The sequence below is a fragment of the Monomorium pharaonis genome, chromosome 3 (genome assembly GCF_013373865.1).
Source record: "Monomorium pharaonis isolate MP-MQ-018 chromosome 3, ASM1337386v2, whole genome shotgun sequence".
Taxonomy (NCBI): Eukaryota; Metazoa; Arthropoda; class Insecta; order Hymenoptera; family Formicidae; genus Monomorium; species Monomorium pharaonis.
The window spans coordinates 6,824,475-6,842,075 of record NC_050469.1 but is presented as its reverse complement, the minus strand read 5'-3'; the positions used below and the strand labels follow the sequence as shown (position 1 = coordinate 6,842,075).

At 42.5% G+C, this 17,601-nt stretch overlaps 1 protein-coding gene across 1 annotated transcript in view; it reads left to right on the top strand.

Moving 5' to 3' along the window:
• The window catches only part of LOC105834611 (tyrosine-protein kinase-like otk), a 50,548-nt gene that overhangs the window by 23,413 nt on the left and 9,534 nt on the right, over window positions 1–17,601 (top strand). The window contains exons 3-4 of the mRNA XM_012677237.3: window positions 16,076–16,199; window positions 16,915–17,348. Of these exons, the coding sequence (XP_012532691.1) occupies window positions 16,076–16,199; window positions 16,915–17,348 (558 nt within the window). The remainder of the gene's footprint in view (window positions 1–16,075; window positions 16,200–16,914; window positions 17,349–17,601) is intronic.

Below are 17,601 nucleotides of genomic sequence, written 5' to 3'. Positions count from 1 at the left end.
AGAATTCGATCTATGAGACCGTCACCTTATTTATAATGTAGAATACAGATTAAAGAGAAGATTTTCAACGTAATACGGGTAGCTCATCTAACAGATTTGCCTAACTTTTCAACAAACAACTCGCGAATCTCGCGATGCAACGCGTCCAAATGATGCGAGTCGAATAACAAAGGTTCCTTCAGACGGACGGACGGACGAGGCATCCACGGGCCGTTCCATTAATTTCTTCTGCACGTTCACCGGTAGACGACGTCGAACGCTGATGGATCGCACGCGATGGTCGTGGATCTCAGGTTGCATATGCACGATGATCTGTCACGCGCGGCCGGCGTTTATGCACTTCCGCCTACCTCTTTACTCGCTCGACGGTCCCTCGACGGTTTACAAACGAGGACGATGCATTTACGTTGCTGTTCGTTTGGCCACGCAGGCGTACCTTATCGACATCTACGCGAGCGCACTTAAATGCGTGGACCGCGCAATGCAACCGTCCGACGGAGAATAAAACGACCGCGCTGTCGGAGAAGAAGTCGTCCATTTGCCTGTGCCGATTCTGCTTGGTCCACCCGTTAATATCTGATGGATGTAAAATAACAACGCTTTTCCCTTTCTCTCCCTCTCTCCTTCTCTCACAGCGATAAAATCTCACAGAGATAAAATGTATGGGGCGTGTACTGCACCATCGTTAAGCATCTCAAGCATGTTTTTTATATATTTCTCAAGGATAAAAGATGTTTTTTCTTTACGTCTTAATTTATTTTCTTACTCACATAAATAAGTATATTTTATGAAGAGAAAAAAATATGAGATATAAATTTTTTAAACAATAGAACAATATATAATTTTAGAGGGTACTTTTTCAGCGGCTTATTTTATGAAATGAACAATCATCGTGGTCGTAGCGCCGCAATTCATATCGTCACCCCCGATAAAAGAAAGCATTGTGCAGCGTTCATTAAACCGCGCGCGGTTCGTTCGGGACCAATTTCACGCATTCGTGCGCGTAATGATGACGAGGAACGGAAGAGATTATCGCAATCGACGTCGATCCGCGTTCGCTTTTTGTTCGACCGTCGGACCTATCGTCTGACTATCTCGTATCCGTCGTCTATTCCGTATCCGTTGCGTGCACGAAGAGGAGAAAATCGGATCGGCGGGAGTTCGATGAAACCTGAATCGACCGTATACTTTCATAAATCGCGAAGCGTGGCCGCCAATGTTATCGCGACCACAAAGCGCCGCGCGCTTCTTCGTCCGTTTCGATATTCTTCTCGCCCGTTTCTGTTTCCCTCTCGGCATCGCCGCCACCTCCGGTGCGTGTAAGCCGGTGCAGTTACAGCAGGATGGGAATACAGAGGCCAAGTCATCTTTCACCTCTGGTATTACGCTAGAAGCGCAGCGGTAGACCGCGAGATGAAACGTTTTTTTTTTTCCTCTCGCTCCCCTTTTTCGACGCTAATAGCGAACGCCAGCGGGAACAAATAAATTGCGGTTTGACCGAACGAAGATACAAGTGAATCAACTTCGAACAAAATGACACGTAACTCGAAGTAATTCAACAATCTACAATTCAAGGGTGTGCGAAGGAAATTGATTTATTTTTTTGTTTCTTCTTTTTTCGGAGTTTCGAAAAGCTGTATATGATTAATCTAATATTAATAAAATAGCAGTGGTTAGAATACTAAAACGTTTACAATGAAACTTTTATAAGAAAATAATGTTTCACGAAAATTATATGTTTCAAAGGACTTTGACATTCCGTGTGCCGTCGATACGCAACGTTGAAACCATTTTTCTGTACGCGCGCGAAGTCTTCGTACTTTTATCTCTCGCTTATACAGGCCGTATCAAAGGGAACAATGATTTATCTTCCGAACCTCGCTGTCTCCGCGTATCCGTGGGTGCAGGCATGTATCTGCTGTATTCGCAGATAGGCGACACTATTTTCAGCAATTTTATCGGCTCCCCGAGCTGCCTTTCGGGTTGCGGAAGGACGAACGCAGCGATACCAGCAGCGGCGCGCGAGTGTTACTTTGGAACGGGGCCTTCTATCGGGCTTTATTCTTTTAGCCTGTTTTTTTCCGTTTTTTTTTTTTTTCGCTCGTACATCCCACGAGAGCGAGATCCTCTACGTAATTGCAATACAACCCGGTGTGCCGGGATTTCGTTTAACGATTGCAGGCGACTACTTCCGACCGCCTGCGCCGGGCGGACGTGACGAAAAACAAGCATTGATGGTCTCGGGGAATTACTCTCTCGCGAATAAAAAAAAATATCTCCCTATAAGATCGAATTAGCAACGATAAAATCGTGGGGCTTTGTTATAATTAATTCGTTTAAAAAAGAATAAAGCGTACACGTTTTCTATTTTCTTTTTTTTTTTTACTTTAATTTTATATAAACGCGTTTATATCTTTTCGCTCTTATATTTCCTTTCCGCGAATCGTTTCTGCGATCTCTTTATCCGACGTTTCCTCATCTTGTTCCAAATTGTCCGTTTCTCAGTTACAGTGATTTCCGCGCGCTGAGCAAATCTCTGCAGATTTCAAACGATATTAAGAGCTCACCTCGATGCGCTGCCTCGTTAAAAGCCTTTTTGCCGATATTTTCGTGGAAGTACATGCATATATTAAATTTGATGTACAGAATTTGGCTTTTCTACTTACAGGGCAAATCTTTACTTAAGAATTTAATATACTTAAGTTTTCGAGACAAAAAGAAATTATGTAATTTTTTATAACAATAATAAATTTGAAACTTTATTGTAATTCTGTAGTAATAAGAATTAAATTTCCTTGACCACATTCTTGTTGTTTTCTTTTTGTGCATTGCAACATTTTTTAGCGAAATTTACGCTGAGAAAAAATGTGATATTTGCGACTATAATTGCATAGTAAGATGATTATAGTCAGGAATATCATTGTTGTAGTAATTAAAACCATAATTTATTGATAATAATTGTAATATATGTATAGTGACGTTTAGAGTGATTGTTTTATAGTACGACTTATATCAAAATCTCCATTTTATAGTAACTATACCTCCATAAGTTGTATAGACCAGTATTATGATTATGAAAACTTTAATATAGTTTAAATAATACAGTTATGCAAACTGTAATTCATATTGTTGAACAATTATGAAAATATAATTGGATCTAAAAATGACAAGAAATTATAGTAATATTACGATTACTGTAACTATTTTCTTATCTCGGTGTACTATTACTATTCTAATCGTGATCTGCTGCCTCATCACTTGTTACATTACACTTTACCCTAATTAATCGGGAATGCATATCGGGACTGTTTTTCAAGCGCGCACGCAAGGGCAACAAGGTAAGTACTTCACAACCCACGCGATGTATCGTCTCGTACGCATATCCTCTAAGGTTCAAGTATTATTCAGAGAAACAACCCTTGACTTCTGAATAAGAACGGATTCGCCCTACTTTGACCGAGGGGTAGGCTCGAAAATAATTACCGTGCTTCCTCGCTCGCGTCGAGTTTGCCTCCGCGTTGATTTTTGTATTCTACGTAGTGGCGTGAAAAGGGTGGCGCTATTTCAAGGATTGGCACTCGGGACACGTTCGCAATACACTCGGGTCCTCCCCGCGGTTGTCACGCCGCTTGTCTCTCCATTCGCCTAACGATGAATTAGATAATTCGGAACGCGTGTTCCTCGCACGGCGCTGCGCGTTTCGTCGCTCGAGGGCTCGGGAATTGGATCATCCTGAAGGAATATCGCGTGTCGCCGCTCGTTATTTCACTCATAATCTCCCTTTTCGCTGCTCTTGCGAACGATACCATGTCGCGCTGCTTTCCGGAGATAGAGCGTGAGCTACGTGGAATACGCGAACGTGCTCGGATGGCCAGTCCCCCGGTGGATTTGTTCAGAGCGCGATTTATCCGGCGCGCTTAAAGTCAAATGTAGATACATATTTTCGCGCATTTGCAAAACGCACACGAGCGTAACCGTCCTACGGTGACCGCGGGACAGCGGAGCCTCTGCGAGGACGAGATCTCATTCTGAAACGTGATCCGCGCGATCCTGATAGCGGCTCTCGGTTGCATTCTCTCTCGCGCCTTACGCCACGTAGATACATCCACTTCTGAAATCTGAGACGCAGTAATTACGATACGTGAACGTTATTTAGGAGGGAAAAAAAAGAAATAAATTCTTCCCGGAATTAACTTGTAAGGAGAACGGTGCCGCTTTAATCTCTTTCTTCATTAACGAGATTAATACCACATTCCGTTTCTGCTGCAGCTATTCGAAAACTGGATTTCCGCAGTTAACGAGATTATACTGACTTTCGTGTGTTTTCTTTTTCGCGTGAGAAAATCGCCTCGCGCGAGTAATTCCCGGTGATTATCTCTCTCTCTCTCTCTCTCTCTCGCGGTGATTATCTCTTCCCTAATTGTTATTCCGTTCCCCTGTATTTCTCGCGCCTCTGCTCTCCGCGAGAGATCGGATCAAAAATCTTTTTTAAATAATTGCTTTACGCGCTCGCTTCGATATTCATTAGTATTACATGTATCTCCTTCTCTACGCTGTAATCGTAGTACGAGGCACTGCGAGCCAGCCGTGTAAATGAGCGATCCCATTAGCTCCTAGCTATTTCTGATATATAATCTGGTGTGCGCTTGATTTTTTAAATATATAACTATAATAGTCATAGTTTTAGATTTTGAATAGAAAAGATCAGCTGGAACTATTCATTTTACTCGTGTAATACTATATGCTTTTCATACGACTTAGCAAAAACGAGAAGGGAATATTTGATGAAGTATCTTCTTTCATATTTTTCTCGTTTCGACGTCGAATCTCAGGAGCATTGGTACCAATGTCATTTTATGATTATTTTATGATTCCATTATGTTAATATGAGATATAAAAAGAAAAATACATTGTAAAAGTTTTCCAGATATGGAGACTCAGGCTCGTCAGTACTTCTTGCTACGCGTTCTGCGAGTGATTGAAACAAAAAAAAAAACTTCTCAAGAAGTTTTATTCGTTTGACTTTTCGCGCTTCCGGCGCTCAATTATCGATTTTTCAATATCTATCGCATACATTCCATCTGCAAAATTAATGATTATCTATTCGCCCCTTCATTAAACGACTAAAAAAAAAAGAAGAGTATTTATCGAGGCTGCTTGTAGCTTCCTGCTCCATCGTAGAGAGAAACCATCGGCTCAGACTCGACAGACGAGGGCGCATGCTGGATAGGTACAGTTCTGGAGAGCCATAAAACTTTATGGTACGTTTGCATCGACCGACCCTTTCCTCTCCAGTCCCGCCATACCCCTCACCGCCTATCCCCATAGCAACGACCGACCCCCGAACGGAGCTACCCTGCATCCTTCTCGTTCTCTCACCCTCTGCTCGTTTCTCCTTCTGCCACGTACGCACGTACACACGCTCTGCCTTCTCCTCTGTCTCACTCCCTTTCAACGCGTGGGTTTTGCCATCTTCTTCTTGCTCTCGCGCAGACATAAACTTGTCTCTCTCTCTTTCTCTCACGGCAACGTCTAACGCACAGATATTCTCTGTCTATCGCACGAATTCTCTCCTTATCTCTATTCCCTCGTTGCACCCTCCCGTTTATCTTTCCTTCTCTAGCTAGTCCGCGTCGCACATTTGAATTTTTAGCATCGGAGCATACAATTAGAAACGAATCCTACTGCGTAATCAGCCGCGTTTACCACGGTCTCGCTCGCCCACCCTTCAGAACCGGTAGTAGCTAAAATAACTGAACCCTTTTATATCCAGTATTCGTACTCGCGTCGCTTCATTGTGTCCTACGCATCTCTACATCGTTATATCGCATTAAGCGTTTTCACCGTCTCCCGACTGTTTCTCAGCGACGAATTAGCTCGTCACGCTTTTCATCTTTTTTTTTCCCCTTTCCCTTTCTAGTTCCATTTTCTGTCCCACGTGCCCCATGGACCACGTTTCTCTCTTTTTCGTCGCAAACGAGACGAAGCTAATGTTTGCTGTTAGCTGAAAGAAAAAGGACAAAGAGGCATTCTCGGCACGACATAATCCACTAATAATTCGTACAAGGCTAGACGCGATTCGTGCGGCCATACGCGCGCGCGTTCCTCTCTCTTGCTTTTCTCCTTCGACGAGAGGTTGTCGAGAGAAAACCGCCGTTTGTTTATTCGTCCAGAATAAATAGCTCACTCGTGGAAACACGCGCGCGTCTCTCCTCTATCCGTGCTCTTACACGCGGCAGCTACAAGAGGGCGAAATCTAAATCACGTACAGGGAAGGATATTTCTCATTTGTGTGCTTCTAGCGGGTTAACGTATCACTCGAACGATCTCTCGCGATGAAAGGAAATTTTTCTCTTCAAGATTAACGGACAATTGCTTTAATTTCAGTCCATACCCGTAACTTGCGTTTTATAAATTTAAATATCCAATACCCAATATTTGAAGATCGAGCGGTTTTTGTTTTCAACTCTTTTGAATACAAATAATATTAGCGTTCACATTTGATCTCGAGAGAACTTGTCTTCTTAGGAAATTCCGTTTACAGTGTAATCGACTGGTTTACGGTATACGTGAAAGGAAAAACGATCCGCCGGGCTTCCGCATCTTTTTGAAGTCGTCAGGGCTTCAAATTAAAGGGGGCAGAGGCATTGACGGTAGCTAGCGCACCCGTTACAGGTAGAAGCAAGACGTGCATCTCGAACCTTTGATAGGAGAGCGTTATGCTCTAATGGCTTTCGGGCAACGAATACCGATGTAATTAAAAGGCGTTTTTTTCTGGTAATTAAATGTGCATTGAACGTGCAAAATTAAATGACGTTCTCTTGTATACGAGACGTGCACGTTCTTAATTTAGCAATTATATCGTCATATTTAATATTAATGATGTTTAAAAGCAATTTTTTTTTTTTTTTTTTTTTTGTTAAATATCTTTTATTCGAAACGCATTCGAATCTGATGTAACATAGTCTAGCATATTTTTGACGTATTTTCATAATATTAAAATATATAAGGGAATTCAAATACTTTTCTTTCGTACTGTTGAACTTGGCTTTTCGCTTAGCAACGTCTGCGAATTACTTGCAGTTCGAAAAGTAAACTGCAGTCGGCGATAGGCATTGTACCAGAAAGTTCGGGATTATCGAATATCCAAGTTCTTGAAAACTCGTCAAAGAGGGAATGAAGACGGCGGTACCGTTTTTCCTGCCACCCGTTACCGCGTTCCGTCCTTTTTGGCGGCCTTCTTTCAAGTCTCGTTCTGTTTGGAAGACCCGTTTTCTCCCGGGCGTTGCGTTTACAAGGTAAACGCCTTTGAGAGAGAAACGGGAGAATGAGAAAAGCAGACCGGGATATAAATCGTTTTGAATACCTTTCACCGGGCTACCGTCTCAACGTCCTGTTCGAGGATCCGTCTTTTGTCTCAACCTCTTTTGTTGGAGCGAAGATGTGAGTTATTTGTGGAACGTTATATTAGCTAAATTAACTATGAACGATAAACGACAATCAAGATAAAACGAATGTACCACTGTTGTCTGCGACCACTCGAGACTCGTAATTATGAATATTAGAGTAATGGCACCGATAATGAATGATGCGGTAATAAATAATAAAATGTATATGGATGACTGCCCGGTATTAACAAAATACTGCAAAATATGAAATTATTTCACATTACTTTGTGATCGTGGCGATGAAATGTGATTGAAACTTTAATTTTATTTATTCTTTTTGACTTTTATATAAAATAAACAGCGTTCTCGATAATTGAATATTATACACATTGTATTAACATGAGTGGAGGAGAGGTAACATTTTTTTAATAAAAATGTTTTTGTTGTTAAATATTTATGATTTAAATTACAGTAAAGTATAGTATACAGAAAAACGTAGATTTTTATAACAGAAAAAAATTGAAACATAAATAAATTAATAACTTGATAGTTGACTTGGTATTATTAAAATTTATTTGTGCAATATATGGTTAAAAAGGTTAATTATAACTTAACAATTAATTTATACTTTCATAAACTTATGGTTAAATAAATTAAAAATTACGCGTGTTTTTACACTTAATCTGTAGTTTATTTTATCTAACTATAAGTTTATGAAAGAGTGTATATTGGTTAACTTTCAAATTATAATTAATTTCAACCTTCTGGTTATTATATATTGTAAAAATGGAATTAAGGAGGAGTGTTCCAAGTGCCATACGTGTAACCTATTGTTAATTTTACAACTGCTCTGTCATGGTAGAAAATGTTTTAAAATTTTTTAATTACACTAATTAGTATAATTTTAGTCCAAGAACAAACATTTAAAATATTCTGAAATTTTTATCTTTTATACGCATATTGCGATTTAAGCTCTTAGATTAACTGGGATTTAATAAAACACAGTCATGCTACCTATTGTTATCTTTGCAACGCCGGATTAAACATTTTGCCAAAAATAAATTTATATAAAAATATTTTATTAAAAAATGTATAATAATATTGAATGCAGCGCCGCTTTTTCAACCTTATTTTTTTATTAAAAACGCATTATGGGTCAACAGGTTTTGTTTGCTATGTGAAATGAATACCTGAATCACAAACCGAAGTTATTTTCTCAGAGGGAGTCTTGGACTTTTCAATGTTTATCGATAATATCGCGAAGATGAGAAAGTACTATTCGTTCTTTCACCGGCTATCCTCGAAGTTCTTACATCCAGACTTCGGCGCATTTTTACGTCGATATTAAAACTTTAATAACGAGACGAGGTCTTACGGCAGCACTCGCTTCTTGAAATACTTTCGCGAAAGCAGCTGGTACTTCGATAGTCCTGCGGTTCGAAAGGACTCGCGTATTGATTTCGTGAATCGATTTTATCATCAACAAGTTCTTCGCCGAGCACACCCTTGTGCCTTTTATCCATCTTTTTCCGTGCCGCAGAATTCCTTTTTCTTTTTATACCCCCGAACTTTCGAACGATACTTTCTCGCCTGACTGGCTCCTAATGGCTTCCATTCAGTACTTCATTAACTCATTAACTGATAAACTCCAATGCTGTGAGGATTCTTCAAAGAGTGAGTACGCGACCGCGCCATTTGTCATCTTTCGTGAAACGAAATGAGAGCGCTACGAGCACACTTGTGCCTGTCGTTTGAACGAGGGAAAGTTTTAACTACCGAAGATCTTTTTTTTACGATTTGAATCTGTTGTATTTGACTGTATTGCACGGAATGCACGATGATTGCGGCTACATCTGGATACGCGTACGTCAACAGAAGACTCAACGCGCGTTATTTGGCACTGTTATGTCTGACGATAAACCGACCCGGACTTGCGGACATCTGGGTGGTCCGCATTGCGCCGCGCGCGACTTCCCCAAAGGATGATGACACGCATCTGTCGACGTGTTCTCATTTCGTCGATGATCGCCTTTAAGGAAAAAAAAAAAAGAATTCTACTGCCCCTTACCGCGACGCGACTTATTAGAGCCCGTCCATATGGCGGACGTAGTGCGTCTTAACTGTCAGTTTTGTTTTAACCGACAAATCGCTCGCGGTGTATCTTCAAAAAGGCCAAGATCTTGATCTAACGCACGCTGATTGCATGAGAAATCTCTTAAGTTTGTCCTATCAAATATTCAGTACTCGTAACTAATGTCTGAAACTTATTGCATGTATGTATATATTTCGCGACGTAATCGATATTCGAGTACCGCTTCTTGTCGGACGGACCAATTAAAATCCTAATCTATGTTGCGAGCAACCGATCAGAAGGGTCGTTGAAGATAACAGGGTCGGCCATCTCTGTTCAAGATTGCTTACGTAACAAAGAAAGACAAAGAGAAATAAGTAAAAAAATTTTTAAGTATTTTTTTTTCGTAGTAGGGGAATCGAGGGTAAGATAAATTGCTAATTTTTCTAAAGTAACAACAGATAATGATGCTCGATTTGTTAGAGACTTAAAATAACAATAAGTAATTTTTTATAATTTGACTTCAATCTATCCATGAGGGTAGACAATATAATAAGATATGTGTTTTGAATATATACTCATATTTAATTTTTTTATGTTTGTTAATAAGGAAGAACAGCGATAGTAAAAACGTGTACAATAACGTACTAATATGTTTTATTAATTTCCTGGCATTGTAACATTTTTATTAAATAAATGAGTAAAAATGGTGACAGCGAATAATGAACGTCATGCGTGATGCATTTAGACATGCAGAGATTATAAGTTGGTATTTGTTAATTGCATAAAAAATAAAACTAAATAATCCTTAATAATGTCTTTATATATTTTTTATTTTTTTTTTTTATTTATGTCTAAATGCATCAACATTTTAACGTCCTCGCAGAAATTAAGGGAAATCGACACATCATCTTTTATGATTTTTCATCTTACCCATTTTCCCTCGTTAACACGAGTCGGATAAATATCCGGGATCTCGATTGAATTAAAAACTCCGCGTGCGTAAGTACTTCATGCGCAGGTGATTGGGAAGAGTTGTAAACCGACGAGGATACCACTTTCGCGACGTGTGCACGCGTGCTACGACGCGTGCGCGCACACCGATAGTGGCGACGGTTTCTGTTTGCACGAAAGTTAATCTCGACTGTGCGAGATGCTGAAGGAGGTACGGTTACGAGGAAGGGCCACACGGGCTCGTACGATGATAATAATAAATGTTACCCACTCCCTTTGCTCTACCGTCTCTCTCTCTCTCTCTCTCTCTGTCTTCCTCCGTTTCGTTTTACCCTTTACTCTCGCGCCGTGCGTACCCTGCCGGCGGTTCCTTTGATCTGTCGCTTCGTTTGTGCATTTAAACACGAGTCGCCTAGATGCAGAGTGTGGAGCAACGAACGAGAGGCGACGAACGGAAAGAGACGGAGCGAAGAGCGAGTACACCGGCAGAGGGAAACAAAACGAGAAAGGGGTGCAGAGATCGAAAAGGAGAAAGGGGAAAGAATGGTGGAGAGAATTGAATGAGAGAGAGAGAGAGAGAGAGAGAGAGAGAGAGAGAGAGGGAGGGGGAAAGTTTGCAATGAGAGAGGAAAAATGGCTCGAGTGCCATGGTGAAATCTCATTTAGACCTACGAAAGGTAAACTGAGACTTTCGTCATTGCAAACGAGTGTCCTTCAACCTTCAATTTCCCTCCCAAAATTCGAGGGTCCTTTCTTTGCGTCTCTTTTTCTTCCTCTTCTTCCTTTTTCTTCCTTGTGCGACCACGCTAATACGCATCTTCTCCCGAGCTTCCTGACTCTTTGTCGCAGCTTTGTACCGACAATTGCACCTTTAAAATCCACTTCCTCGATGATAACTGTTCGAGATTAATGCGCTTTAATGGACTTACAATGGAGGAGCGCAGTCGAGTTTTCGACGCAAGCCCTTTTAGACTGCTCGCCTGTTCACCAAAACGAGCACGTTTAACACCGCATCGCGGAGGGTAGGGGATGGAAGGGAAGGAGAAGAGAGAAAGGAAGAAGAAATAACAATCAAACGATTCCGCCTCTCGTTTCATCCCGGATTCGTCGAGTACCGGGAGACGGTGGGGGACCGATTGCGAATCGCTCGCGGAAATTTTCACCGCTAATTTCGCGCAACAATTCGAGCCAGACGGTCCGTGGAGTGGTAGGTCGATCAATGATCAGGCTCTGGAAGAGCGGAGAGGGACTGTCACGTGAACATGTGACTATTTCAAAGTTCATTCCCACGTACGGTGACATTGAAAACGCATCTCGCCCTCTCGATGATCGCCGGGTAAGCGCACAGCAACGATTCAATTGATTTCATCGACCGCTAAATCATTCTTTCGTTGACATTTGCATTTCAACTCAATTAAAAAAAATGGATTTATGACGAATATATATATATATATATATATATATATATATATATATATATATATACACACACACACGCGTCCTGCGCATTAGATTTACGGTCTATAAAGGATAGCGTATGCCAGACGCGCAACGGCAAAAAGATAATTGTTTGCAATACACTCGCGCCGCGATGCAACACGTACACGCACACGCACACACCAACCCTAGGGGAAGTTATTACGCAGTCCGCGTGGAGGATTCATTTTCGAAGTAATCGCGTTCACGTGCACCGCTCGTTGATGAAGCTCCCGTCTCTCGATGCGCCGCCAAGTTTGCAGTCTGCAGGTCTGCCAACGAGAGCGAGAGAGAAAGAGAGAGAGAGAGAGAGAGAGAGAGAGAGAGAGAGAGTGCCGACGACAGGAGCTCGCCTCTTAAAGGTAAAAAGATCGAACCGACTGAGGTGTTAATAATGCCGCCTCGGGAAACTCGAAAGTGCGGTCTCATCGACGGTCAGCGTACATTTGTGCCGAAATTACAAAACTATTTCGCTGATTCCAACTTTACTCGTTAATTGAAATTATTTAACTTCACGTCAGGGCTTTAAAACGTTTTTAAAATTTATTACGTGACAACATAATTGAAGGGAGATAAATATCGTGATTTAACATATATTGCAAAAAAAAATTTGTCGTGTCGTCTCATTAGAACAACCTTGCATTTGCAGACTAGTGCGCGAAATCAGAGATTTTCGATCCGCGCGATTAGGATTTTATTTTACGAATCGACGTCCACTAATTAAGACGTAGATCAAAGCCGTTCTTGCGGCTCGGCCGGCGATCGTCGTAACAAATTACTCGCGCGCTTTTGTAGAGGTGCGAATCGTTAACGTTCGCGGGAACGAGAGTAAATTATCGCGTGCTTGCAGACTCCGACGTTGTGCGTAAACGCGCACGCAATTTGCGACATTCGTCCGAATACAATCCCCCTTCTACGCCCTCCCCCCGCGCGCTAACAACGCGCAATTTTTCTTTCAACTATTGGCGTATTTTTTTTAACGAGGCCCCAGGCGCGCGTAATTACATTTCATTTTATCCGTCGAGAGTGCCGGCGCGACCGATCAATTTCGTGGCGTAGACTAATGAATAAAATTAATGAACGAAGCCTTATCGTCCACACGGTCTTCGGTAACTGTTGCCCTGTGAGTTACGACGCGCCCTTCTCGTCCTTCGCTTAACCGGTGTTATTTCCCTCACCGCATACTATCGGGGCTTGACTCTGGTTTTCTTCATTAAGAAAGCCCGCCAAGATTTATCGGCTATTATTCACCTACGCAATCGGAGTAACATTCAGTCAATGTCACTATGATTCATCGCTGTTAACGTCATCATCATTATTATTTCTACTTTTTATAGAATTTTCAATTTTTTTTTTCACTAGGAGTGAAACTTTACTAAGCCTTAGTTGAATTTATAAACAATTCCGTCGTGATGCGGCGGGCATCCCGAATCGATACGGGTTCGCCGCACCCTCGAACTCACTGAAACCTCAGACAACTCCTGCCACAAAGTCCAGATAAGTTGGGGAAAAAAGTGAGGGATGAGTAGTAGTATCCGACGCGAGGGCAGGGCGGCCCTCCGGCCCTTCTTCCTTCGAGTTCTGTCTGTCCCTCACGAATAATACATGGAGAGAGACGCGTCCTTCGCACGGGCCACCACGGGCTTTGACGAGCTCGCTCGCGACACGACAGGCGAACAGCCGCGGAAACGGAATGGAACGCGTTCTTCTAAGTCGGCGTTTTATTTGACTCGATTAAATTCGTCAAGTGGAGCCCCGCTCGCTCTCTTTCTCTCTCTCTCTCTCTCTCTTTCCCTCTTTCTCTCGGCGCTCTCGTTTTCAGACGGCCGACAACGGCGGGTTTGATCCTCGGGTGGCGGGCACAAAAACGGGGAACGCGGCGATGGGAGGAATCGACCTGACATTCTCAGGAACCGAGCACTCCTCTCCTCCACCCTCCTGACCCCTTTGCCTCTCTCTCTCTCTCTCTCTCTCTCTCTCTCTCTCTCTCTCTCTCTCCCTTCCCCCCCTTCCTTCCGTCTATCCCTCGTTCTCTCGCCGACTTCTTCTATCTCTACGGAGAATTGCTTTCCCTCCCATTGTCCTGCCTGCGCGGGCGCTTCTTCTTTCCCATTCCAGCAGGTCTGCCGCGATATCCGCGCGGTTATTCGTCGCCGCTCTCGGCGTCGACGCGCCCTTCCTCCGGGCGTCCTCAACGACGACGGACGGCGTCGAACGTGAAGAAATTGGAGGCGGAGGAGATCGTTTGTCTCTCCTCCTATCCGTTCGTCCGAGAACGCCGCCGTCGTCGCTCTCTATCCCAATTTTCTTTGTCGATCTGCGTAGCACGAAGGAATCTCGCCGAAGGGACGGAATGCCGCTAGAAAAAAAAAATCGCTCGGCGCGCACCGCGCGCGTAATTACGCGCGCTTGCCTCGCCGCTCGCAATATCGCGTATAATCTCGAAGTTATTAGCGTCGTGAATTCGCCGCGTCTAATATCCGCGATACTTAATAGCTTACGGTTTTTTCTTCCTTCACTTCCGTCCTTCCATACCGTCGTACGCACGTGCGCCGTAATTGCGGTGGCGTAGAGTTTACGAGGCGTACCATGCGAATGACAACTTGCGTTGTTTATTAATAATTAATCGACACATACACACACACACACACCGGATTGTTAAGGGACCGGAGACTAATATTGTTTTGACTGTTTTTATTTTTTTCAAATATTTTTTCTAATTGTTTTAACATTTTGTAACATGTACAATGTAGTTTCGACTCTGAGAGTGCTACTGTAGGTGAGTTCCAACTCAGAGGCTACTTTAAATATTTTTTATTAAATAGCCTCAGGAACTTGCGGTTCCATCTATTCTCCTCTTTAGTATGTCTATAGACAATATCAGATTTGCTACGTCCTTTATGACTTGTGATTTCAAGACTGGGTGAATATTATAGTTTTTTTGCAATAACATTAGCATATACGTTTTTTTAAATATTTTGTTTGCGAATGAGTTTATTTTTATAAATTAACTAGCTATGCCCTGCCACGCGTTGCTATGGCTCTCTTCTTATGCTACGTTTTTTTCAAATTTTCTTTGCTTTCGTTGTTTAACTTTCAAGAGCCTTGCTTTACTGTTGCTCTTTTTATTTTATTTTTGAATAAGCATTTATCTATCTTTAATAAATCTAATATTCATTTATTCACGTACTTCTAACTTGTTTTTCTAAAAGCTGCCATGGATTTAGAAATCCATTCAAAAGACTGTTTTAAATAAGTTTTTTTTCCCCCAATAAAATAACAGTCATCTTTATTTTTCTTATTACCTTAATTTAAACACAATAGAAACATTCTTCGCCTCTCCCGATCTCTCCCGGTCTTTCCCCGTCTTTCCCGGTCTCTTCCCGTCTCTCCTGGTCTCTCCCCGTCTCTCCCGGTCTCTCCCCGTCTCTCCCGGTCTCTCCCCGTCTCTCCCCGTCTCTCCTCGTCTCTCCCGGTCTCTCCCCGTCTCTCCCGGTCTCTCCCCGTCTCTCCCGGTCTCTCCCCGTCTCTATCTGTCTCTCTTGGTCTCTCCCCGTCTCTCCCCGTCTCTCCCCATCTCTCCCGGTCTCTCCCCGTCTCTCCCGGTCTCTCCCCGTCTCTCCCGGTCTCTCCCCGTCTCTCACGGTCTCTATCCGTCTCTCCCGGTCTCTCCCCGTCTCTCCCCGTCTCTCCCGGTCTCTCCCGGTCTCTCCCCGTCTCTCCCCGTCTCTAAGCCTGTGGATGTTGAAGTAAATTTACAAAAACGATTGTCTATCATTGTGTATAACATAAATTTATGATTTGTTTGTAAGACCTAAAAATAAAACAATTTTGGAAATTAATAAATAATCACGAGAATTGGTACGCGTTGACACAAAATTGGTCGCGCAGGAAATACAAATGAAACAATAAAAAAACAGGTGATTGATTCGATTCGATTCGAATTTAATGATTCGCAAACATCCGATTTTCACTCAGAACAATGTTAACGTCAAAAAAATATGAGTAGCGTAACCGACAATAAGCACATAGTAATGTGGTTAACCTTCCATTAAACTTTGTTTTGCTCTCTGTTTCCAGTGCAACAATGCTCGCGTGTAACAATATAATACATCGTATACCGCAAACGTTTACCTTGTTAATAGCTGATCACTGTGTAACCGGGCACTATTGATTTCTGTTTCAGGGATCAGCGAGGCGAGCGTGCAACTGCAGCAGCCGAAATTGCCGTCCGCGATTCGCGTGGACAGCGAGGTCGAGCTCCGGTGTCACGTCGATGGCTCCGGCGACATGAAATACGAGTGGTTCAAGTTGGTTGCTTTATATGTTCATATGTTCTAACTTTGTCCATTTACCTGAGCGTCTCGCGCGCGAAAACCGGAGTGAGGAGAGGGCAACTAATTCCGGAAAAGTCAGTGAAACGCGCAATGGGTGCTGCAGGGAGGGAAGAAGGGAGGGTGGTGAGACCGGAACGAAGGGGGCGAACTACTAAGTTCCTAGTGTAACTGACACCCGACGTTTACGGACCGGGCCGGTGAATTATGAAGTGGCACTCCCTCGCCCCGGCGCGGTAGCTTGCGCCATCGAGAGTTAGTTTCACCTCCGCCGTCACCTCGAATCATCCCCCTTGTCGTAAAACTGCGCACAGCCCTTCCCCCCTCCTCTTGCGGAACACATAAGGGATTCGGCAAAGTTTAATGACGTCAGTTGCGAGACGTGTTAAAAATATCACACGTGTTGGGAAAAACTTTTCCTTCGATATATTTTTTAACCATTCTGTCACTTTTTGAGGGATAATTAAGGACAACAATGAAGTCGTTGTCTCGCGAAATCATTTTTACACAGTTTACCGATCTTCCGTACGAAATATTTTGGACAGAAGAGCGCGCGAAAGAAGGATTGTAGTATTGATGCTTACAAGTAACAGCAATGTAATTAGCGGTATAATTAACGCAAAATTTTCGCACGTTTGTAAGATAATTTGTATGTCTCGCGCGAAGATAATACGAGTCGACTGTTTTACAGGAATACAATGAGCGTGGCACGAAGCGATCGTGTCGAGATCAAGAAGAAGAAATTACATATACACAGAGCGATCCCCGAGGACAGCGGCATGTATACCTGTCAGGCTAAGAACGAGGCGGGATCTTCGCCGGTGACCGAGAGCTACCCGTTAATCGTTTCCGGAAATGAAACTGCGACGATTAAGGTCGTTCCGAGAAACCTGATCGTAAAGCGCGGCGAACCGGCCATTTTTCATTGCGTCTTCGAAGACGCCGACGAGGTGCAGTGGTTCTTTAAGGAAATCGGCCCGCTGGATTCCGACGAGGAGCGGATGATCTTCGATAACAGTACACTCATGATACACTTCGCCGATCAAAGGGACCAGGGATTTTACTCCTGCCATGGAATAAGGGACGAGACCACGATCAGTTATACGGTCGAATTACAAATTGCCTGTAAGCACCAGTAGATTTTGGATAGCCTGCCGATAATAAAATTAAATATAGAGTAGACAAGAGATAATGAAATAATAATAAGAGACAATAAAATCAAATAATAATAGGTCATTAATAATAGAATTAATAATGGAATTAAAATACATTTCGATCATAAAAGTCTCAATTGTTATAATATTAATCGATTCGAATGCTATTGCTTTTAAACGATAAATTGAGAAATAGTAGAAATAATTATTTTTACTATTGAAAT